Here is a 26,312-nt window from a genome sequence, read left to right as displayed (position 1 = left end):
ACAGGAAGTAACGAGGGAGCTGGCAAGAGCAGCTGATCAAATTAATAAAAGAAAGGAGTGAGACACAGGCAAAAAAAAAAATCTACTACGTGGCGAGCTGTGCTATGGAATGATTGCAAATATACAAGCACACTGCTAGATACCAAACAAGAGAGACTGGGGCTATAACTCATTCATTAGACTGAGGCAAAGAACAACTATATAATGAAAAACAGCACAAAACTATTTTTTTCCAATATGTCAGCTTGTATTTCCCATTTTAATTTATATTTCATAGCTCTAAAAAAAACAACCCGCAGCAACAGTATAAAAGTAGACTAATTGTTTGAGAAAACTGCAGACTTGGCAATAATAATGCCTGCTATTGGGGCATGTTGGCAAAAAAAAAAAAAAAAATCCAGTCTTCAGTTTCACATGGTCATTCAGAAATCATTCGTATATGTTGATTTGGTGCTGAATATTTCTTATCATTATCATAATCAATCTTATAAACATTTGTGCTGCGAAATACTTCATGGAAACTATGATGTTTTTCCTGATTTTTTTTTTTTTTTTTTTTGATGAATGTAAAATTCAGCATTTATTTGAAATAGAAATCTTTGTAATATCATGTCTCTAACTTTAAAAAAAAAGAAAGAAAAAAAAGTATTGATTTCTGTCAACAATCGGTAGAATATTACTTACCCCAAATTTTTGTAAGGCAGTGCATGAGTGTTCAACAAACTACATTTTTTTCCACAGTGAATGAAATATTAAATAATGTATAGTCCATACAGAAACAGACTTTCAAAAACAAACTACATCTGAAAAGTAAAAATTATGACAGCTAGCAGTCTACCCTACACATGGGGGAAGTTGTGGCCTAATGGTTAGAGAGTTTGACTCGAGTCTCGGGCCGGCAATACCACGACTGAGGTCCTTGAGCAAGGCACCAAACCCCTAACTGCTCCTCGGGTGCCGTAGCACATGGCTGCCCACTTCTCCAGGTGTGTGTGTGTGTATGTGTGTGTGTGTGTGTGTGTGTGTGTGTGTGTGTGTGTGTGTGTGTGTTCACTGCTCTGTGTGTGCACTTTGGATGGGTTAAATGCAGAGCAGGAATTCTGAGTATGGGTCACCATACTTGGCTGTATGTCATGTCACTTCACTTCACACTTCATTAAAACATACATGCAAGAAGACAAAGAGTAAGCTGTAGTAACCACAGTTTGACTACCATATGTCCTTCTGTCTTCTGTCACCCCTTCATTTGAGAATATGCCTAAAGTGTTTAATTTCTGCCATTCCTGGAGACCAAATATTCCCACAAGGATAGTAAAACCTGAAATCACCTATACTGTGGGGAGCAGCCAACATTGCCTACAAGGAAAACAGCCTAATAAATGCAGTAAATAACACCTTAATGAAAATCTAAAAATGCAGAAACGGTTAGGAAATAGAAAATATAATTAGCTTGACATTAAAGCAACAGAAGTAAATGGAAAGTCCCCACCATGTGCATCCCTGCTGTGTTTTGGTTTATTTCAAAAGAGGATCTTTTGCTACCAAGCAACAAAAGCTGAACAGAGGGTCTTAACAAGGTTGAATTATCAGAAACATATAATGCTATTAAATACCTGCATGCACTGAAACACATGCACATATCCATACAACCTAGTTACACACACACACAATGGCTTTCCGCCTCATACCAAAGCTATGATTTCTGGAGAGACAATACGAGCCATGGCATATCTGCTTGGACAGACTTGCTCATTTCTGACAACTTCTGCTTCATTCTACTCAGGCGTCTGTATTAATATTTCACAAGTGTGGTTATGTATTTAATCTTTAGATGTCTGCAATTAAAAATTTGGTATTTGGAATGTAGTATTCTAGTGCTGAGCTGTCAGACAACTCGTTAGTCAGCGAGTCCTGTGGCTTATGGAATAAGCTCTGTTCGGTTCCAAGTTAAACATTTCAATAAAAACACAGAACTTGCACAACCAATAAAAATACAGACCCTCAACTATCGTAAAAATAATGTGAAGTTTACGTCACATTACAAACAAAGTTTCTGGGAAACTTTGTTTATACTCCATATTGGGAGGATCGCGCTGCGCAGCATGTTAAAATGCTACAAAACTGTTAACAAGCTCCCAGGGATTTGATTTTGGTTGTCGTTTGTTGAAATAAATATAAAAAAATACAGTGTTTGTGTCTGTCTGCTGAATATGACTTCTCCGTGGTCATGGAAAAATTAGTATTTACAATGACAACAATTATACTTCGTCAGAGAAACGTTTCCAAAAAAGAAATGGATGGACTTATGTCAGCTTGTTGAACACACATTTTTATGTGTATGTTTCAAAACATGTTCCAGCTAACAGTTTGAACTGAATTTTCATAGTGTAGGCTACTAGTCTTACAGTATTCAACAACAAAATAAATAAATAAAATAAAATTATGTTTTGTTTCAGCATATTATGTAATAAACTGAAACAAAACATCAAATTTTTTGTAGGCTACTGTAGGGGTCTCATTTTTGAACATCTTTTACTTGTGTCCAAAAAAATAAGGATGGTCAGAAGGAGCGATTAAATCAGTCTGAAAGAAAGATGGCTATGATAAGGCTGGACTGAGTGAGTCTGTTTCTGTTTCTTCATTAAAGTTTCATCGCCAGGCTGCTCTGATTTATTTCCTCCTGCAGGACAAACAACAGACAGCTCCATCTCTCTCTCTCACACACACACAAGCTTCACAAGCAGCTGCACTCACGTTTCATTCCCTCTGCCGTCCTTGGGGAGGCTCTGTAGGCTAGAAAGGCCGGACAATTAATATGATTCTGTGCTCCTGTTGCTGATGCAAGACCTGCCTTCCTCATCTCAATGCAAACTCTAATTATTACTTAAAAATATGAGATCTGCCCACAGATCAGTGTTCAGTCAGCCCTTAAAGGTTTCAATTTGCTGATCGGTTTCATTTCATTTCCACTCATTCAACAGGCATCAGACAGGCACTAGTGGAACACAACTGAGCTTAAATATACAGTGGGGTCCAAAATTCAGAAGCCACTAATGAAAATGCATTTTTTGTGTAATTTTTCAAATGCAATAGCTTTTTATTGTTTCATTACAAGTTATATTATCAGTATAACTATTTAAGTTAAAAAAAAAAAAAAACATTGATTTCATCAAATAGAATTTTCATTCAGTTCAGGATATTATAGCAGCAGGGCCACTTATTCAGTTGTCGAATCCCATACTGAGAAAAAAAAAAAAAAACTAAGGACCTGCTTAGGTCACAATTAAAATAAATACTATTAAATGCATACTATGAGATTTTATTAATGTTATTTTAATTGACAATTATTTGTTATAATGTTTGTTATAAGTATTCTATGACTATACAATGGTCATTATCCTATTAAAGCAGTCCAAAACGGGTCTAAACAAATATCATTTTGATGTGAGAGGACAAGAGAAGATGCACTTTTTCCACTGGAAGAAGCGTTGTTATAGATGTATTACAAACATCCATCTTTTTGCTTCACAAGACATTGGTTGTTGTGCTGGAGCTGTGTGGATTACTTGATGCAGATCATTGTGATGTTTTTCTCTGGTCTTTGGAATTTCATTCTGACGGCACCCATTCACTGCAGAGGATCCATTGGTGAGCACATGCTAAATTTCTCCAGATGTGTTCAGGTGAAAAACAAACTCATCTACATCTTATGGCCTGCGGGTAAGTACATTTTCAACCAATGTTAATGTTTTGGGTTAACTATTCTTTTGATGTCTCTCTTGTATTAGACCGCAGAGTCACCTAGCTTAACATTTGTAGTGAAAATGACCTCAGAGAACTTCAATATAAATATTACTGTAGTGTTCAACTTGTTGCTAGGCCAATTTTTATGTATGTTATAGTACTGATTTTCTTAGCTTTAAATTTAAGACACTACCACACTGATGGGCTGATCACCCTGTCTGGTTTATTTTAAGATAACAATCAACTGACTGTACATAATCCCTTACTTAACAAGCAAATGGCATTAATAAGCAACTTTTTGTTGATTGTCAAGTAGGCCTACAGTCAGCAGTGATTGGACATTGAATCTTAAAGAACTGACACTCCAGCCTTACCTGCCCCTATTTCACCAGACATCACTTTACATCATATGATTTCACAAAATAATATATTTCACAAGAATGTGACAGAGCTCTGAAAATCCATACAAGTCATCGCTATGACACGAAAACGTGGGAGCTATGCCCTGCAGAGCCATTTAATTTCACAGAGAGAACAAACAGCGCCTGGGAGAATTTATACTGTTGAACCCTGGAGTCGGTGACCCTCCAGTGAGAACCAGGGCAGAACAAGCCTCTGGCCTTGCAGCACAACATCTGATCCAAACGGTCCTGCTGCTGAGTGTCACGCTATAACCTCAACCTCACTGTTCTGCAGTGATGTGGAAGATAAAGAAGGTATTCTTGAGTGCAGGAGAGAGTTCTATCAGAACTTCATGCTTTTAGAAGATGAATGTCAGATTCAGGAGCACTGAACTCCACAGCACTGCCAGGTGGAGACAGCTCTTGATTTTTAACGGCAACAAATGTCTCAAATTGGATGAAGGGGGTCCAGCTCCTTAAGCAAACTACTTTTATGGGGTTTGTTCATCATAAAACCCATCTGAAAAGGTGGAATAGCATAAATCACCACTGTCAGCAGGACTGCGGCAGAAGACAGCATGATTTAACAAGTTTTTTACGGTGAGTATAGGCATCAGCAGAGATCTTAGAAAGAAAGAAAAAAAAAGAAGTCTGGAAGGACATGAACCTGAGCCGTAGTGCCCTCTTCTGGAAACCAGCTGTGGAAACTGTTGAAACATAACATGACAAAACTGAGAATGTCACAAGGTGAAACAGACTGTTGTTTGGCAAACATGCATCGTGACAGACGCAGCAAAAATCTGTTTTCACACAGATGTGCTTTAGGACAAAGATATTCAAACATTTTTAAAGTGTCAATAAAATTCTGACCTTCAAGTCGAGCTGTCACAATAAATAGGGAGGCTCACAGCACATATTATACACAGACCTTGAGCATATTAAAGACAAAATTCATGCAGAGAACACAAGATATGACCTTCCGTCAAGAGAGATTTTGCTTTTCAATTGTGAATGACATTTCTTTTGGTCATTTATCGCTGTTTCCATGAATACAGTCCCAGCATGACACTTTCAAAATCATTTTTTAAAGAAGAAAAAAAAAGACTCCTTGAAAATATTGACATGCAAGAAATATCAAATCAGTATATATATATACACACACACAGGTGCTGGTCATATAATTAGAATATCATCAAAGAGTTGATTTCACTAATTCCCTTCAAAAAGTGAAACTTGTATATTATATTCATTCATACACACAGACTGATATATTTCAAATGTTTATTTCTTTTAATTTTGATGATTATAACTGACAACTAAGGAAAATCCCAAATTCAGTATCTCAGAAAATAGAATATTGTGAAAAGGTTCAATATTGAAGACACCTGGTGCCACACTCTAATCAGCTAATTAACTCAAAACACCTGCAAAGGCCTTTAAATGGTCTCTCAGTCTAGTTCTGTAGGCTACACAATCATGGGGAAGACTGCTGAATTGACAGATGTCCAAAAGATGACATTGACACCTTGCACAAGGAGGGCAAGACACAGAAGGTCATTGCAAAAGAGGCCGGCTGTTCACAGAGCTCTGTGTCCAAGCACATTAATAGAGAGGCGAAGGGAAGGAAAAGATGTGGTAGAAAAAAAGTGTACAAGCAATAGGGATAACCGCACCCTGGAGAGGATTTTGAAACAAAACCCATTCAAAAATGTGGGGGAGATTCACAAAGACTGGACTGCAGCTGGAGTCAGTGCTTCAAGAACCACTACGCACAGACGTATGCAAGACATGGGTTTCAGCTGTCAAATTCCTTGTGTCAAGCCACTCTTGAACAACAGACAGCTTCAGAAGCTTCTCGCTTCAAAAAGGACTGGACTGCTGCTGAGTGGTCCAAAGTTAGGTTCTCTGATGAAAGTAAATTTTGCATTTCCTTTGGAAATCAGGGTCCCAGAGTCTGGAGGAAGAGAGGAGAGGCACACAATTCACGTTGCTTGAGGTCCAGTGTAAAGTTTCCAGTCAGCGATGGTTTGGGGTGCCATGTCATCTGCTGGTGTTGGTCCACTGTGTTTTCTGAGGTCCAAGGTCAACGCAGCCGTATAGCAGGAAGTTTTAGAGCACTTCATGCTTCCTGCTGCTGACCAACTTTATGGAGATACAGATTTCATTTTCCAACAGGACTTGGCACCTGCACACAGTGCCAAAGCTACCAATACCTGGTTTAAGGACCATGGTATCCCTGTTCTTAATTGGCCAGCAAACTTGCCTGACCTTACCCCCCCAGAAAATCTATGGGGTATTGTGAAGAGGAAGATGCGATATGCCAGACCCAAGAATGCAGAAGAGCTGAAGGCCACTATCAGAGCAACCTGAGCTCTCATAACACCTGAGCAGTGGCACAGACTGATCGATTTCATGCCACGCCACATTGCTGCAGTAAATCAGGCAAAAGGAGCCCCAACTAAGTATTGGGTGCTGTACATGCTCATACTTTTCAGTTGGCCAAGATTCAGACACTGAATTTGGGATTTTCCTTAGTTGTCAGTTATAATCATCAAAATTAAAAGAAATAAACATCTGAAATATATCAGTCTGTGGGTAATGAATGAATATAATATAAAAGTTTCACTTTTTGAATGGAATTAGAGAAATAAATCAACTTTTTGATGATATTCTAATTATATGACCAGCACCTGTGTATATATATTATATATATATATATATATATATATATATATATATATATATATATATATATATAGAGAGAGAGAGAGAGAGAGAGAGAGAGAGAGAGAGAGAGAGAGAGAGAGAGAGAGAGAGAGAGAGAGAGAGAGAGAGAGAGAGAGAGAGAGAGACAGAGAGAGAGAGAGAGAGAGAGAAATGTGTTTCTATAACTAAAATAAAATATTTAAAAGTAACAAAGGCCTCGAAGTTTGCAGGTGGTGTTCACATTCTAGAATGCGTTTGATTGGACAAATCTATACGTAATCTATACTGATGCTTCAAAGACAACAAATATTTACTTAAAGTTACATTTTGATTTCAAGGAGTCTTCAAACAGTTGTAGTTTCACACAAACAACTTTCAAGCATGTAGGTTGGAATCACAGAGGACGTTATAAAACACTTAAATACTGAAAGTAGCAAGTATTTATTCAAGGTAAAATTATTTACATTGTAACCAAAGACAACATCCTGGAAAATGGTACAAATTGTTTCCTTTAATATATATATATATATAATATTTATATATTTCTTGTAATTGTTATTTTAAATTTATCTAAAATAATGCAATAAGGGGGGGAAAGTATAAAACGAAGAAAATTTGGTGAAAGTAGTCTAGCAGTCTAACATCAAATATGTACAGAAATATGTACAATTAAATGAAAAAAATTATCAGTTCAGATCTGTAAATTAACTTATCGTAAAACTTGCTTCAGTTTTATTAAATAGAACAAGCTTTACTCCATATGGCTCTGCTTCAGCAAAGATCTGAAAGGAATAGAAGACACTTTTTGCTTAGTTCGGTCTGAAAAAGGATGCACTGTCTTTTTTTTTTTTTTTTTAAGACCTTTCAGCAGCTTCCAGCCATTCTGCAGACATACACGGGATGGAATTAAAATGTCTAAAACATAATTAAGAAACACGTTTTCCTGAATCACATCAAAAGATAAAGAAAAGAATTCATAAAATTATAAAACAATAAATCTCAATTCCATTATATTTAGATTATAATTAAATTAACAGATGAGCATTTTGATTTGAGTCATGAACTCACTAAAACACTTGAAAACAATGTTCAAGTGCTGTCTTTTTTTTTTTCATTGAAATGGAGCTCACACAGCACAGTCTACAAAACTAATTAAAGAAACATTATAAATGAAAAAACTTAAATCTTTTTTTTCCAAGGGTAATGTAAGATGGTGATTCTTCACACAGAGAAGAATTTAAACTGCAGAAGCCAGTGGATGATCAAAGAAGAAATGAAAATATGCCAGAGCCCCTACAATTCTCCCCTTGATATCCAGATAAAAATAATCAAAACCTTTTTCTTAGTGTGTAGTTTTTAAAGAAATCAAACATAATAGCTTGGTTTCAGTATATGTGAAAGAAACAATGATTGAGATACGGACATAAAACATCTCATAATCATAAAACACTCTTTAAGCAGGACTGCATGAATCCCTACAGGAATCACTGGTTTCATGTTTGCAAGGTCTTTGGTCAACTAAGCATCTCATCATACCTTCAGAAAAAAATTTTTTTTTTTTTTTTTTTTTTTTTGCGCATATCTGACTCAATTAGCTTAGTTTATTTATTTATTTTTTAGAGTCTAATTTAAAAAAAAATCATTTGGGACACAGCATGTAAAAAGTGAAAAAAAGTGACGTGACATTCAGCCAAGTATGGTGACCCATACTCAGAATTCGTGCTCTGCATTTAACCCATCCGAAGTGCACACACACAGAGCAGTGAACACACACACACACTGTGAACACACACCCAGAGCAGTGGGCAGCCATTTTTATGCTGCGGCGCCCGGGGAGCAGTTGTGGGTTCGGTGCCTTGCTCAAGGGCACCTAAGTCATGGTATTGAAGGTGGAGAGAGAACTGTACATGCACTCCCCCCACCCACAATTCCTGCCGGCCCGAGACTCGAACTCACAACCCTTCGATTGGGAGTCTGACTCTCTAACCATTAGGCCACGACTTCCCACAATGTACACTTCGGTTCAAAAGTTTGGGTCCAGTTGTATAATTTATTTATTTTTTTTAAATAAAAATTATTTTATTCAGCAAGGATGCATTCAATTAAAAAAAGACATGTGACACTGAAGACTGAAAAAAAAATGAATGCTGAAAATTCAACTTTCCCATCACAGGAATAAACTACATCTTAAAATGTATTCAAATAGAAAACACTTATTTTGAATTCTAATAATATTTCATAATATTGTTTTTTACTGTTTTTCTGACCAAATAAATGCAGCCTTGGTAAGCATAAGAGACTTCTTTCAAGAACATTACAAATTATCTTACATACCACAAACAGTATATATTCCTGAATGCATAAAATGCCTCTTAATGCTTGTGTCATGAGCAGAGGCAAAGTTTCCAGTTTCTACAACTCTCAGTTATTGTGTAATAAACTTACATGTCTTACATGTATAAACAGTCTGTCCTAAAACTTAGATTTGAAAAGCAAAGCGGATTTGCATGCAGTGTGAACAAAGCCTCAGCCCTCAGTGTTTGAAATATCAATAAGTTACTAGGTTTAGTGTAAATCTTTACACTACAAACAAGGACAACTAGCTTAAAATCATTCTTTTGTTTTAAAACAGATTAGTTTTTGTTTGCCATGAGGATCAGTGCTTCAAAAACCAAATATTAAGCAAACACAGCTGAATGTATGTACGTGTGTGAGCATGAGAGAAAGAGACAGCATTTGAAAAACACACAATGTAAAAACAAGCGAAAAGAAAGTAAGAGGGAAAAAAACCATGAAAGTCTCTGCAGCGAGCCATTAAGGTGACGGTAGCGACGCTTAACCACCTTAACCACCGGATCTGCTGCCTCTAGTCCTGAAGGGCCTAAGGCACGTTGCCAGGTCCAGATTTATCCCACAGAAGAGGGGGAACTACGACACCTCTGCTAACAGTGCTCCAAATAATCAATCACCCTTGAGATAGATTTCTGTCCTGTGGTTCCAACAGAACACTGATGAGAGGAAAGAACACAGAGAAGTTAAAACGGATTTAAATGTCACTGGCCAGACATGAGAGAACAGCCACACGTTTTATAACATCAATGGCCCCCTACACCTGGCACTACATTGCATGCATAGTGACCAGATCGCAATTTGATAACACATTTAAAGCCAGGTGCAAACACAGCCAAGACACACTCTGATCGAACCAATGAAATCCCATTTGGATGCCTTTTCAGCATCTGCATACAAGCAAGTAATATGTACTACAGAATTTCAATTTTTTTTGTCATGCTGACATTTCCACCGGTTACTTAATGTAACACTTGCCATTTTTTAATATGCAATGCAAAGTGCAAAATGTTTGATATCATTGGTTGTACTTACCGTCAGGTTCATGAAATTAAGGAATTTCTTCAGCATTTCAGTCATGATAGAGAAATCTCCCTTGGGAAGGTTTTCCCGTACGATTTTCACATTCATCTGAGAAAGAAAGAGAAAGGATATAATTTATTTAGGGATGCACTGAAATTTCATTTTTTATTTTCAGCTGAAAATATGAGCCGAAAATATATATTGGTATTTAATAATATATATTCTGTCCAATTTTATTGTTTTACGTTCAATAAAAGTGTATTATTTATTTTTTGTTATTTTTTTGGCTTGTATATTTAAATTCAGTATCATTAGAATTATTGAGTTAACTTAAAAAGTCTCACAAAATTATTTTACATAATTTAATAAAAGAATAAATAATTATTAAAAAGAATTTTCATTTTTGGCCCGAATATATTCTAATATATATTTTAAAATATTTAAAAACATTTAAAAACACCACCAATTCCCACAAATACTAAAAAAAATAACAAATATTATTACAATTTAAAATAACTACTTTCTATTTTATTTTAAAATGTAATTTATTCCTGTGATGGCAAAGCTGAATCTTTAGCAGCCATTAATCCAGTATAAATATATATGTGTGTGTGTGTGTGTTTGTGTGTATTTGTAATAGATTTATGTAACATTACAAATGTCTTTACTCTCACTTTTGATCAATTTAATGATTCTTTGCTGAATAAAACCATTAATTTCTTTCCAATACACACAAACAAACACACAAAAATAAAAATCAAACAAAACAACAATATACTGAGCCCAAACATTTTTTACACTTTAGAGATCCTTAATAAATCCTTGCACATTTAATAACACTTTTTTTCACAGCTTCATGGGAAAGAGGTACAGAGAAAGACACTGCTAAAAATGTCATATGACATCTCAGCTGGAGTATTCCAGAAAGCATGTGGGAGACTCTGAATGCAGCTGGAGAAGGTTCTGTCGTCTGATGAGATCAAAAGATCAAGTTTTTGGCCATCAGTGTAAACATAATGTTGTGTGTAATCTACACACTGAGCATCATCAGAAACACACCATCCTCACTGCAGATCATGGTGGTGACAGTATCATGCTTCTCTGCATCAGGCCCTAGCAGGCGTATCAGGGTTCAATGAATGCAACAAAATAGAAGGAAATTCTGAAGAAAAACTTGCAAGACACCAACAACTTAGAAGAAGATTTGTTCCCCAGCAAGACAATAAACCCAGACATAAAGCCAAAGCTGAAGCAGCCAAGTCAGAATCTATACTTCAACTGAGAAATTGTGAGTGGACCTGAAAAAAGGCTCCACTCAGGATCTTCATGCAACATGACTGAGCATTTCGCAAAGAAAATGCAGAAAAATTGCAGTGGCCAAATGTGCAAACCTGACAGAGACCCATCCACACAGCCAAAGCTTCATCTACCAAATACTTGTATACTTATGATGAAATACTTGTATGATTATGCAAATTATTACTTTGCATTAAATAACTGTAATAAAGTGACCAATTTAGAAGTACAATTTGGCTTAAATTGGTTTCAATAAATTTTGTTGATCACTGTCAAAAAAATTCAAATTCAAATTTCAAAATGATTCTGATGGGACTTCTAATAAGGAGAATGGATTCTGTTTCTTTCCCATGGTTCCACACAAACGTTTGTTCTGTGAGGATGCGAGGATACAACATTGCATGAAAAGAGAGGACTGGCATATTTATGACAGTAAATTCCACTCACTTAACTGGGGGGCTCTAAAGTCACAAAAAAGTACACAAAACTGCATAGTTGCTTTGGTTCAAAACTTACCAACTAATTAAGCAACTAGCTGCTCTCTGGAGCAACTAAAGAATAACAGAAGTGATGCTCACCGGACTCTCCTGACATAAACACCCAAGGAGAAGAGCTGAGTATGACGCCACAATGCTGTCCTCCATGTGTTTCCCAGCATGCTGCAGAGCTGAAAAAGAAAGATAAGACGCTTACACAAAAGCTTCCCCCTGAACAAGTACATAAAGTACATTATAACACACAGCACGGTATCAAAAGACTATTTAAAAAAAACTATTTAATTTCAGTTCATTTTAGTTCAATTTCGTCAACAAAAAAATCTGTGTAATGTCATCCATTGTCTAATGCCAAAAGTGTTGTGATTGTGAATAATTCGTACCTTTATTGAGGTCAAGCTCCTCTTCCTCCTCCTCTTTCTTGTCATTTGTGTCGTTGGTTTCTGAGGCGACCCACTGGATCTCTCCAGATGTTTCTTTCCACTCTCCACTCTGGTCTGCTTGAGGTTTGGGCGCCTCACTTATGAGGTCATCGGTCTGTGCCTCAGCTAGCACTGCTGCTTGTTCCCGTTCAAGAAAGAGCTACACAGACAAACAGAAACACTTGGTTTAGTTGGCCAATATCAGATTTAAGGATAAAGCATCTCGCAGACCAAACGTGGAGACTACAGTCACCTGAACTAGAGCAGCCAGCGCGTTGGGCGACTTTACTGTCGCGGGTCCCTTCTCGCCCTCTGTTTTATTCTCTTTTTGTTCGTCTGTCTTACTCTCCTCCTCTCCTTCCGTCTTCACGTCATTCTCCGTCTTCACGTGTACCTCCATCTCGATCATGTAGCTCAAGTCCAGCTCCATCTCCACCAGAGAGTGTCTGTTTCTGGCACTGTACTCCACCAGATTTATCAGCAGACCCAGACCCTGTGCACAGATAAAACACCCTCACACTCACAAGCACAAGTCACGGCACACGTCCAGATGTCAAAAACACCGGCTCTTCAATACTAAACAAAATAATAGAACCAGTCAGTAGTACAGAGTACAAACTCAGTTCAACTTCTTGACTGCATTTATTTAGATGCAGAACGTCTTTATGACCACATCAAACGGGAGACTGCCAGCCAAAACTGTGCATGCATGTAAGTATTTTTTTATATATGAGTCAGATCCACGTCATGTGCAGCAGCGCCAGCCAAATAACCTAATAACCAGCTGCTGTGATGTCTGTTAATCAAAGAATAAAAGAAAAAAAGAGCTTTAAGGACTCATCTATATTTAATTTAGAATTTAGTGTTTAACAACTTTATTCAATTTCTATACAATTCTTACTTGCTGAAGGGCACAAGTAGCTAAATGTGACATTTATTATAATGGGTTTATGTGAAGATTGTTTGAAGTTCACTAGAAGTTATTTTTTAACTAATAAATTTATTTAGTCTAATAAATATTATAATTGATAGCTTATTTATAGCTACTGTAATGCTGAATGGCTCTAGTCAATGGTTGAATACTAGGGGAAAAAAACTATTTCTTAGAGACATCAGTAGTATTGATATAAGTAATAGTCCCCTTCAGAAAAAAAAAAAAAAAAAAAATGCCACTAAACAATTATTAAAATATATACTGTCTTTATGCTGTTTCTACATTAATTTGAAGATTGAATGTGAAATTATTGCAATATAAAATAAAAAATAAAAACTTAAGTGTTATTCATCACTAATAACTATTAATTAAAATCTACAAACAGAACTAAAACACTAATATATTTTTTTAATTGATATTTCTGGAGATTCGTGTTATTAATGTTGTGAGTTTCTCACCAGGACACGGATGTCGAATCTCTGCTCCTGAGGCAAATAGCGTGGGACCTTCAGGACAGAGTCCAGTGCTGTCTGTATGAGGCCATCCTGCTCCCCTGTTTTAGTGCTGCCCCACTCTAAGGGGTCAGAGAGAGAGAGAGAGGGGACGTGATAGTTATCTTACATTCTTATCTTAACATTTACACAACAAAGTTATTTTATATTGCTTCAGTCTGCATTTACAAATGCAGTACTGGTGAGCACTGTATAAATCCTCTCAGTCACACATCTAAAAGTGTCTCACCGTTATCATGTGTGAGGTTGAGCAGAACTCCGATAACGGCTCTCATACAATCCTCCACGGCCTTGCCCACGTTGCTATGACTACTCTGCGGGAGGGCGGGGCTTGATGAAGAGACCTCTCGGCTGTAACGCTGTATCATCTGCTCACAATGCCGCAGGGCCCTACACACACACAAAGCACAACCTCAGAATGACAAAATGCCTTATCACACAAAGCAACACTGCAACTACACTTTCTATATCATCATACCCACCTCGCTGAGGATACTATGAGCTGGGACTCCTTGTAGGCGATCAGATAAGTCTGGTTCTCGGGATTATGGACTGTCACCTGGATATGAAAGAGGAATATGTTTTAAATTAATTACACAGAAATAACATGCATTTTCCTCAAGGGCTGTCAAAGGCATCGTGTCAACTTTCAATTAACATTTTTAAAGCTTTTAATTAGCTTATTACTACATTTATTCAATTTTACATCATATCTTTTTCATTCTATTTGGTGCAATTTCCAAAAACTGATCAGATCTACAAAGTAAGCATCTCTAAGAAAAGGCCAGCAGGATCATTACAAATAAAATTAGGTCAATAAAGTCCATGATATTATTTACTTACTGCAGGTCCTTCTTTAAAGAAAATCAATTAAAGTTTTTATTTTATTACTACATTATCATCATCTGGTGTCCACTCACACTTTCCAGAACTCGTAAACAGCGCTCCGCTCCCCAGAGTGACGCCACCAGACTCTCTTTATCTTCTTCTCTACTCAAGTTCTCCACACACTCTTTCACTGAGGGCAAAAAAATATATATATTTCTAGCCATTTCTTTCAACAAACATACAAATCAAGTACAGATATACTCAATTAGGGTACCTTTATCTACAATGTGGTCCAGTCCCCCGAGTAAGCGCAGTTCTTCCTTAAACCAGTCTCCGGCTCGCTTCGATGTCAGAGACAGTAATGTCTCCATCGCTAAGTGACCCGTCTGAGATGCAAAAAGGAACAAATTGGAAAATTGCATTCAAGCTGATGCACATACAAAGTAAAAAGGAGTATTTTCAAAAGGGTATTTCAATTTTAAAACCGAAGCAGCACTTTACATTTGAAAGGTAGCTAACGAAAAGAGATACTTCTGTCTAATATACCTGTCGGTTCAGAATTAAACCCTAATTTTGTATACTTACACTACCATTAAAAAAGTTTGGGGTCATTAGGAATTTTTCCAACAAGGCTGCATTACATTTATCAAAAGTGACAGTAAAGACATATAATTGTTCTATTCCAATTAACGCGGTTCTTTTGAACTTTCTATTCATCAAAGAATCCGAAAAAAAAGTGTCCCAGTTTCCACAAAAATTTAAGCTGCACAACTGTTTTTAACATGGAAAAGAAGGACAGTTTCTTGAGCAGCAAATCAGCATATTTCATGTGACACTGAAGACTGGAGTAATGATGCTGAAAATTCAGATTTGCTATCACAGGAATAAGCTACATTTCAAAATATATTTGAATAGAAAACATGTATTTTAAACAACAATTTAAAATTGTAATATTTCACACTCTTACTGTTTTTAAAATCGTACAAATCCCTAACTTTTAAAAAGTAGTGAATGTAAACCTAATACCATGTATCAAAGACTGCATTTCATTTCTTATGCTTTCTTTGCTATTCAGTCTACAAACAGCTAAACATAAAAACAGATTTTTGCTGCCTGTCTGAACAAAGCCAAGGTGAATGGAAGAACATTTCCTTTAAAACATTCATTGGTTTTCAGTGTCAGTTCTGACATCAAAGGTGTGAGAAACGAAAGACACTCACTGTGATGTTTTCTAGGTCCAGATGTTTGTTGTGGACTGTTTCGCAGAGTTTGCGGATCTTCTCTTTAACCCGGCTCATCTCTTTAGCCGTTAACTGGTCTGCTACAGAGTCATCCTGCTCTAGTTCCAGCAGCCTGATCATCAGCTCCAGACAGGACCGGTCCAGATCCATATTTAGCCGGTCTCGGCTCAGTATGTACATCAGAGACGCTGTGCAAAGAGCCAGGTTCTACCAGATACAGAAGAACAGCAAGAGAAAGAGAAGGAAAATGTTCTTATCTTAACTTTTAGGAGTACACCGGCATATAGATGGCCTTAAGAGATAACATACATGAACTTAATGCCACATCACTTTCAAAAACAAGTCAGTTTGCATTATAAAAACAATGCTTACTGCAAGGCAAGGCCTCTAGTGTCTTGCTTTATTCTAAACATCTGTCTTGACTCATTAAGTGGATTTAATTTATTTTTACTGAACATCTATACACAAATAAAATCAAGTCAGGCCGAAAAGAGTCGAGGCAAACATTCACGCTCCATCTGTGTAGACTGAACTAACGAGATTTACAGAGTAACGGCTCAGCTTCTGTTTGCGTTTCTCCCTTGTCTGCCTGCAGAGATGATTACATCTCCAATTAATGTATACTAATGAAGTAAACAAACGTTTCTCCACACAGCACTGTAGCTGTGTTCATAATGATAGAGCTGTGACAGTTTGGAATTATGCTTGGTTATACAGATTAGTTGTTTTTTTAATTAATTAACGACAGCTGGTTGGTTACATGACTAATTTGTTGGTTAGGGGCTGATTGAGACACTTACCGGGTGTTGTTGGGCATCACTGAGCATCTTAAAGACCTGGGCCACCTTCCCTCTGGCCCTCAGGTACATGCGGAAGCTCGGCATGGCACAGCGCGTGGCCAGACTGATTATACTGCAGTCAAAAATAAAGGAGGAAAAAGGATTAGTGGTTTTTGTTATAAACGTGTCTTTGTGTGTGAGAATGCTTTTTTACCAAAGGAACCAGATGAGTCCTCTGCACAATGTGACTTTGCTGCAGCCTGATACTATTTAAACTAAACTGAGCTGGATGAAGACATCACTGAATTCAATGATGAACTGCCTTTAACTGAAAATTGAGTGTTTACTATTGTCATTATTGACACACTATCTTCCTATTTAATATTGTAAAGTTGCTTTGACACAATCTGTATTGTTAAAAGCACTATATAAAAAATCAACTTGTCTAAAGTACATATATGGGGGTTCTGGTGTGCATAATAAGAGTGCTAATTAAAATAACGCTGAAATAAAATAAGCTGAAGTACTAAAATTACTAAAACTGAAATAAAAATAAAGGTAAATAGAAAATATAAACAAAAAATGATACAAAATGACAAAAACACATACAACTACTAAAATTTAAACAGAAAATATTACTAAAAAAAATTAACTGTAAAATTAAAAAAAAAAGTTTTAAATATAAATAAATACTAAAAGTGTAACGTTACACATTCGTACTGAAAACTGGAAATTGTCATTCAGTGTCAACAGCAACAAAAGAGCATTTTGCTGAATATAAGCACTATTACTATATATACACACTATTCATGTATTATATATTACCTAACCTGCTATTTATGGCTTATTTTTTTATGTATGTTGACATAAATCTGTCATAAAAACAAGTTATGACAGACACTGTGAAAATGATCACATTTCAACAATGAATTGGAGACTAAAGTAATTTTATAATTAGATTCGGAAGTTAATGCACATGTAGATGCTTTTATTTATTTATTTTTCTCTAGGGTGTTGATTATTATATCTTAAAATAAATATCAGCTGAATATAATAGTTTGGGCTTTGTTGTTTATTGTAACCTTTAATATGATATGATGCACAACAGTTTGTAGCATTAGATGAAATAGATTTTTTTTTATATAATATCATATAATTTATTTTACTTAAAGACAGAGCCAAAATTTGTTCAGTAAACCATTGCTTAATGAAAAGTAAAGAAGGAATTTTTTTATTTAATTCCACCCCGCCGTATCGAAGCATTATTTTTGTGAACTGTTACACCCCTAATAAATACTATAATAACATATAAACATTACTTAAGTAACAACAGCATGTTGCAAAGAAAGATTTAGGGTTGCACTGAGCCAGTTTCATAGCTGAAGTCATTATCTGTGATAATTCACAGTAAATTACAGCTGTGACACATAGGCATGAGGTTGCAAATCACCCAGAATACTCCTTTCAGCGCTTGTCTCACCTCAGGCAGCGTGTGTTAAGGGGTTGTGTGCTCTTCAAGCCCGTCTCCAGATAATCAAAGTCATCAGTGAACTCCTGATTCTCCCCAAACTCCACCACGTCATTAAAGTGCTTCACATGTTGGACCACCGTGTACAACTACACACACAGAAACACAGGGCAAGAAAGAAACAGCTATATTAAAAAATGAGCATGTCCTTTGTTCAAGTCAGTGTTGTAATGGTTAACTAAATCTTTAAAAAAAAAAACTTAATTGAAATAAAGATTAGATGAAAAACATTAAGAATACTGAAAAATGTAAAAGAACTTAATGAAATAAAATACGTTTAAGATAAAGTACTAAAATTATTAAAAGTGGAAACTTTTTAGAAAGAATGATTTACATTATTTCCCAGATTGTATTGCTCACCTCCTTGTGCTCCTTCCTGCATTTTAGTGCAGTGACGATGTCCTGGTATGGCTCAGTGGGGATAGTGACAGACTTGATGACTTTAGGCGGAGGCGGTGGGGCTTTAAACACTCCATCATCTTTATGGGAGTTTGTGTCTTTGCTGCTGCTAGACACACTGGCTTCTGCAAAACAACAACAACATCATCATCATCATTATGGTGTGCAAAGACAGAGGAAATGCGTAAAGTTCAGAGGTCATGAACAGAGTACTTTACGTACAGGTACAGCCACAGTATGAGAGGAAGCAGAAGGCGGCACTTCCTCCGGCTCAGGTTGATTCCAGTGACGAGCGTTATATACGGCTTTAGCAGGAGACTGCATTATACACACACACACATACAAAATAAACACAATTTTGTGTTAAAAATTCAAATGTAGCTTTTTATTAAAGTTACTCTGTTTCTGCTAAAGCTTTTTTAGTTCTACTTTTTTTGGCCCGCTGAAGATCTTGCGTCCGATCTCCTTTGACTTTTCGGTTTGCTTTCCATGTCGTTCCTTCTGTGAGCCTGTAGCTTCCGTCTCATCCAGCGACTCCTGAGAATCTGACAACAGATTACAAAAAAAAAAAAAAAAAAAAGAGACATCATGAATCCAGAGATAGCTCTACAAATAATCATTATAGTCCATAATTATAGGTTTAAATTCCTATTAATGCTCTAATGAAACAACAATTGTTTGTTTGTGTTCAATGCCATCCCAGCTTCTATGGCTATTTTCATGGAAAGAAAATTAATGGCTAAATTATATCAGATTTTTACCATTTATTTTTGCTAGGAACTCTAAAAATGTATTTGGCTTAACTCTCTTCAAAAATCTCTTCAAAAGAGTTAATTGAAAAAAAAAAGAAAAAAAAACATGCTTCTTATGAAATAATGAAACCATGCATTAGCGAGGAAGTGAGTTTGTTAGTACCTGTAATTAGGCTGCTTTGACTCTGTTGACTCTCCTGCGAGTCGTTGATCTGGGGACTGCCCACGCTGGTTGTCAAAGCTTCCGTCTCTGCTTTCTTATTCTTCTTTTTCTCTTTAGCTGCTGAGTCGTCTTCATCCTCACTATCACTCTCACTCAGGTCGTCAAAACCAAAGTATTTGATCTTGTAGCTGGTGCTGCCGGATGCAGTGGCGTCTCCATCTGCGTCCTGAGCCTCATTCTCCTCAAAGCCAAAAAACTCCAGTTTTGTCTCCTTTTTACTTTTACTCTGAGTGGGTCTAAACCTAAAAAAAAAAATAGAGAGTATGAAAAGAGAATCCAGATGACAATAAAGCTAGTCCTCTGTTGTAAAGAATTCTGCATTACAACAAAAATCATATTAATCAATTTCTCACTGAGCGGTGGTGTGTGTGTGCATGCAAATTTTAAACCTTAAAGCTGTAAACCTTATCTTATTAAATCTTAAATGATAAAAATTATATGAATAAATATATACTAAAACATTACATAAAATTGTACTGTTTAAATAAATAACCACTGATATCACTTGCGTCCAATATAAACCTAATCAAGCTAATTCAAATTTCTTAAAAAAAAGGAAACACAAATAAAAAGACTTGGTTTGGTGAATCAAGAGAGTATGTTTATATTGTACCTGGTAGGCTTGGAAGGTTGTGTGTCTGATTTCCTTCTGAAGGTTCCTGCCTCTCCTATGTCAGCTTGCACTGGGCTGGCAAAATCATCCACGCTCCTTTCTATTGAGTCCTGGATAGTCACATTGCACACGGACACACAGGACGGGTGAAGAACCGTGTAGTCCCTCACCCGGCCCCGACCTGCAGGCTTGACCTCAGAACTCCCAGCAACCCCCGCAGCAGCGCTCTTCACCAGCGCAGAGGCTGGTGTTGAACTCACAGCAGGAACTGGCGCATCACCGGCTCCAGAACTATCCGTCCCTTTATTCCGTGGCCGTCGGTACACTCTGTCGCTGGATGGTTTAAGAAGCGGAAGCTGCTCAAAGTCAACAGGTTCCACTGGAGGTTCAGGTTCATCAGGGCACTCTTCTGAGCTTTTGATCCCATCAGAAGAATTTCCAGCCTGGGTAGAACTCCCCTCGCCAGCCCCTGGAGGAGAATCCTCCCCGAAAGTGTCCCAGTCAGAGATGTTTCTACTGTGGGTTTTTAAGCTGGAGATCTGGGAGACTGGTTTGCTTACTTTCACACTGTAACACCTGATCAGCTCCAGGCTCCTACAGTACCATACACAAAATATTATTCTTTAAAAATTGTAGCTACAAAAAATTGTGTGATTAACAAAGTGTTGGATAGTTGTAAAAAATGCAATCCTAAAATAGTGGAACATCAAAACACAACGTTGTTACATAAAATAGTCTTGTTTGAATATATAGCAAAATAAAATAAAAAAAAACAATATTATGTAAAATCGTATTATATAAATATAAACAATAGCAATATAAAATTATATATTATATAAAAAAGTATTGTTTGAATATAAACTATAGCGAAACAAAAATACATATTAGAAAAAAACAGTTTTTACATTAACAGCAGCAATAAAATATATTTAATAAAATTGAAACATTATATAAAACAGTATTTTAGATATACTATATGCTATATAATTTTAAAATAAATTTAATCTAAATAGTGTTGTTTAATTATAATTAATAGCAATCTAAAAAATTATTATACATATAATTATATTGTTAAAATACAGCCTACATAACATTACAAAAATATATGATGTTATTTAAAATTATACTGTCTAAACAAATCATAGCAATATAAAAAAATGTTTTTATATAAAATAGTACATCAAACCAAAACAACAAATATGACCCTGAAATCTTAAAGGGATAGTTTACAACAAAAAAAAAAATCTAAATTCTGTAATTTATTCACCCAAACCTGTATAACTTACTTTCTTATGTTGAACACATTGAGCAGAATTCGAGAAACGGATTGTGAACGAGTCATTCAGCGGTTTTGTGAACTGGATCAATCAATTCATTTAAAAGATAGGACCTAAAAGCACATCTAATTCACAAATCAGATATCACTATTTCACTCATGAATCCTACAAGGGGAAAAAAAGATTTTCAGTGAACAATGACTTTAGAAGACCTGGGATATAAGCACACTGGTCATATGGACCATTTTATAAAGGTTTTATGGTGTCTTTGCATCTTTCTAGAAGCTTGAAAAGCTACATTCTCCATTCACTTCAACTGCATGGAAAAAAAGAACCAGCACAATCTTCAAAATATCTTCTTTGCGTTCCAAAGAACAAATAAAGTCATACAGGTTTGGATCGACAAAAGGGTAAGTGCATTTCCTTCAAACCCCATAATAAATGTTTCTACAGTACAAAAATATAATTATTAATGTTAGAATTTGTATGGTCCTTAAAGGGTTATCACAACCTGAGTCCTTGTTTCACTGCTCCTCTAATGGCTGTAATTAGCCTTGCTAAAGAGCCGAGGGAAAGTGTGGAACTGCATAGGGCTGAAAATATCCTGCTGAGCCCCAGAGTCCACGCTAGTGTGCTTACACGAGCCCCTCGACTACAGAACGAAGACTTCAGCAGAGCTACTGCTATTCTCAGCACTGAATAAAACCAGTATAACCAGCTGCAGAAAGACCCCACCCCTTCACCCCACCATAGCACAATGGTATGAGGTCATCACAATGACTCAAACATCATAATATGGATCTGACTAAAGCGATCTAGGTCATATTCAGTAACCTGTAATATAGCACCCTAAATTACACCAAAGCCAGGAGCTTGGGCTCATTAGAACAATGGCACAAGCACAATAATAACGGTGTCATGACATCATTTCTCATGTGTTAATGACTGTCTGGATGTTAATAGAAACTGCAAAGCCATAATGTGGATTACATCTCAGACACACTCAGTGGCACCTATTTACACCTTGTTCACCCATAAATCCATGCATTTACTCACCCTTATGTCATTGCAAACCCATAAGATGTTTTCAGATCTTTGGAGCACAAATTAAAATATTTTTAATATCCTCTCATTTTCGCCCAGCGATCGTGTATCTCCAAAAGGCTTGGATTAAACAGCTTGATTCATATGGATTACTTTTAAAATACCTTTATGAACTTTATGCAACTTATACATCTTTGATTTATGGATTTTCAATGCATGGACAAAAATGATGACATAATATAAAAAATTGCATCTTTGAGCTTCAAAAGTCTTAAAGCCAAAATTTAAATCACTGTTCACTGAAAATCCTTTCTTTTCAATAATTTTAACGGATTTATGACACTAAGTAAAAATGTCTGATATGTGAACAAGAGTGTGATATTTCCAATCAATTGGTTGATCCAATTTACAAAACCGCTATCATTTTGTGTATTGTTTGGAATTGCTTACGATCAAGTTCTAAAGTTCCCACTCACTGTGTTCTAAACGTGTGAGAGCAATCATGGATGAAGAATGAAGAATTTCGAAGGGTATAGACACTTTGCTCTCATGAACTATCCCTTTAAGATCTTTCTCAGCTAATTAACACGTTTCTGCATAAATAGTGTGCTCCACGAAAGCAAACTTTGCTGATTACTTAATTTCCTACCTGTGCTATTAATACCAACCACCCCAGTGCTGATGTTCGGGCTGCTGCTCAAGGTGGAAGTACCCACAGCAGTCAACGCTGTGCCATGACTGGGCTTTTCTGCCTGGGCCTTCAACTGCTCGCTCCCGGATCCTGATGCATCTGAGCCCGTCTCAGATTGTGGAGTACCTCTGAACGTGACAGTTTTGGATTCATCATCGCTATCAAAGCCAAAGGGGTCCTCTGAGCTGTCGTCATCATCAAAGCGGGGTCGTTTAGTCAGCTCAGGAACCTCTGGCTTGAACGAGGGCCGCTTGACCCCCAACTGTGCCTTATAGGTGGTCTCTCCCCATTTGGTGCTAAGCGTAGCTTTCTTATTAGAAAACACCTCATCAAACTTCGAGCTGGCCTCTCCTCCCTTCCGTGTATATGTTTTACTAAATCTGGACGTCATGTTGATGTTTGTTACATATTCTCTATGGGGAAACAGAAGACATGCAGGAATTAAAGGTCATGTCAATATCTCAGCATGTAGCAGCAAACAGAAGATTTGTGCATATCACACCTTGTTTTAAATGCTACAATGGGACTGAAACATATAAATATGCAATAATACATTCAATTTAACCCAATAAAGCCTACTGTATCATATTTGATATGCATGAATGTAAATTTAGTCCACTGAATTATCAACACAATCAAAACTTTGCTGAAAAACCTGTTGCACACAATCTACCACATGCCTTCGGCCCTGTGATTGAGTTCAATTTTTTTTTAACAACTAAAAAGCCTTTTTATATAATTTTTTTTTTTTAAATGTCTTCAGGTTGTGTCTTTCTATGTGCTGTAAAAATACTTTATAATTTTTTATCAATAACTTGTATATTGTTTGCAATATTTAAAGACTTGCAACTTAGGCTTACTTGATTATGCATGTTTTTTTTTTTTTTTTTAATCATGTTTGAATGTAAGAATTAACACAATGATACAACAGGCTTTTGAGAAATGTTTATTTTTAAACCTATCATCATCATATTAGGTTTTAATATACGTTTTGCCCCCTACAATTAAACTAAGGGCTTTGATCATAAATTGATATTTATATACATTTTATCCAAGTACTCTATCATACTCTTATAAAAATCTAGTTGATTTACATTACACGCTATCAGAATTGTATTTTTACTTTTTCACTATAAAAATAAAATCTGCATCAAACTGCATATTTTTGCTGAGACTGGGTCTATGAATAAAATTTAAATGATTTTCCTCTTGAGTATGCGCTCCATATTCTCACTATAGTATTAAATGGGCCATAAAAGCCTGATAGACCAAATATGATATAAAACATAAAACGCATATGGAAACTTTTTACAATTTGAATATTTTGTTTAGTAATGGTTCAATAAACTGTTCCATTTCTGACTATTTCATCACTATTTCTTTACAGGGATTCCATAGAAAAATGATGGTTTAAAACATAAAAGGAAACAAATGAACCGAGGAGCATTTTACTGGCACACAACATGTTTCTGAAACCATTATATGGATAGTTCACGAAAGAATTACATATTTTCATTATTCCCTCACCCTTACGTTGTTTCAAACTTGCAAGAATTTTTTTTTTCTTTTCAGAAGAACACAAAAGAAGATTTTAGGCAGACTGACACCATAATGACACCTTAGTCACCATTTACTTTCATTGTATGGAAAAAGATGCACTGAAAGTCAATGGTGACTGAGGCTGTCAGACCCTAACGTTCTGCTTAACATCTTCTTTTGTGTTCCACACATGGGTGAGTAAATGGTGACAGAAGGTGTAATTTAGAGTGAACTAACCCTTTAATGACTAACATTACGAGCAGAAACATTGTTCGTTTAACAGATGGTTACATGTTCGCACACTCACCGATCCGCCGTCTTTCCTCTGGGCCTCTGTGCTCCGAGCAGCCGCTAAAGAGAAGCCCGGGCGATCTGCTCAATGAGCAAAAGCGCAAAGAGCGCCTGCAGCGCGGTACAACTGGCAAAAGCACAGATTAGGCCAGATCGTGAAGTACTGCTGTTGTTTATTTGTGGAGAGCTGGATCGGTCAGACTGCGATGCGCCATTAGAGTCGCCCCTCTTTCTCCGCCCCTAGCGTCGGCGTAAAGCCTAGCGTCACACCAGAACCCCGCTCGACCAATCAGAGGTACGCGCACTGAACGTCCGTGCAGCAAACGTAGTTCCGATTGGATCAAATGAAAAAGAAAGCGCGTTCTAATTGGAGGGAAACAGCAATTGGTGGGCGGGGCTTCGTGGTGAGGTCGGAAAGGTCTTGAATGCTAGAAATTATTTTTTTTATATTACAGCAGCAGACTGTAATAATAATGCTTGCCATGCTTCATTTTGTATGGAGCTTTTTACAGTATCATGTATGGAGCTTTTTACAGCTTTTTACAGGGCAACAGATCATTTCACTTCCATTTTATAGTTGGCAGTTCTTAGTAAAATAAATCAAGAACTCTTTTTAGATCCTTTGAACTAATATAAGTGATGCTACACAACGCGTTACACTTAAAAGTGTTTTAACATTGTATTACCTCTGTATCAAGAACCTTTTTATTGCAGAAATATAATTCAATACAAAAGAAACAAATAATACAGTTGCAAGAACACAGAACATATGGGGGAATACAAAGGAGTGAGGAAAAAAATAAATTTTAATTTACTTAAAACCCGTTCTATAATACGAGATGTCTTCAGAGATTTTTTTATTAGAGGAGACTTTTTGAGGTGTAAATGTAGATCAGAAGCAAATATTTTGCAGCGTATCTTAAGGTTTGCGTTGTTTCTCAACTAATATATGCTGGCTTTTGCTTGAATATTTATTTGCACCAAGACACTCTGTCTCACCAGGAGATGGCGCTATTGTGAAGCCACCGTTTTTGAGTGGAAAGCATAGACACAAATATTAGGTATTTATCTTAAATGTCTATGGTGAAAAGTGTCATCAGCATGGGATCCGATTTTAATAAGTCTTCAAGACACGGTAGTATCACGTGATGTCAGAAGCAGCTAGTTTAGCTTTCACAAAACAACAGAGTCGCATTTATCATATTAACTGTAGTTCTTGCCAAAAT

The 26,312-nt window shown here is 36.4% G+C and overlaps 1 protein-coding gene across 1 annotated transcript; it reads right to left on the bottom strand.

Moving 5' to 3' along the window:
- Window positions 1-9,058: 9,058 nt before the first annotated feature.
- Window positions 9,059-25,346, bottom strand: LOC109056914 (wings apart-like protein homolog). Its single transcript, XM_042774096.1, is given in 21 exon segments — window positions 9,059-9,859; window positions 10,236-10,331; window positions 12,098-12,186; window positions 12,397-12,595; window positions 12,689-12,928; window positions 13,828-13,943; window positions 14,111-14,271; window positions 14,364-14,440; window positions 14,802-14,899; window positions 14,984-15,095; window positions 15,930-16,157; window positions 16,751-16,862; window positions 18,210-18,346; window positions 18,618-18,778; window positions 18,863-18,974; window positions 19,086-19,201; window positions 19,572-19,873; window positions 20,245-20,810; window positions 20,813-20,880; window positions 23,215-23,669; window positions 25,103-25,346. Coding segments are annotated over 20 exon segments (3,489 nt in total). The 5' UTR covers window positions 23,648-23,669; window positions 25,103-25,346; the 3' UTR covers window positions 9,059-9,793.
- Window positions 25,347-26,312: the final 966 nt, after the last annotated feature.

This window comes from Cyprinus carpio, chromosome A17, assembly GCF_018340385.1.
Source record: "Cyprinus carpio isolate SPL01 chromosome A17, ASM1834038v1, whole genome shotgun sequence".
NCBI classification, from domain to species: Eukaryota; Metazoa; Chordata; class Actinopteri; order Cypriniformes; family Cyprinidae; genus Cyprinus; species Cyprinus carpio.
The sequence above is the reverse complement of the archived record's forward strand: the minus strand, read 5'-3'. Positions and strand labels throughout refer to the sequence as shown.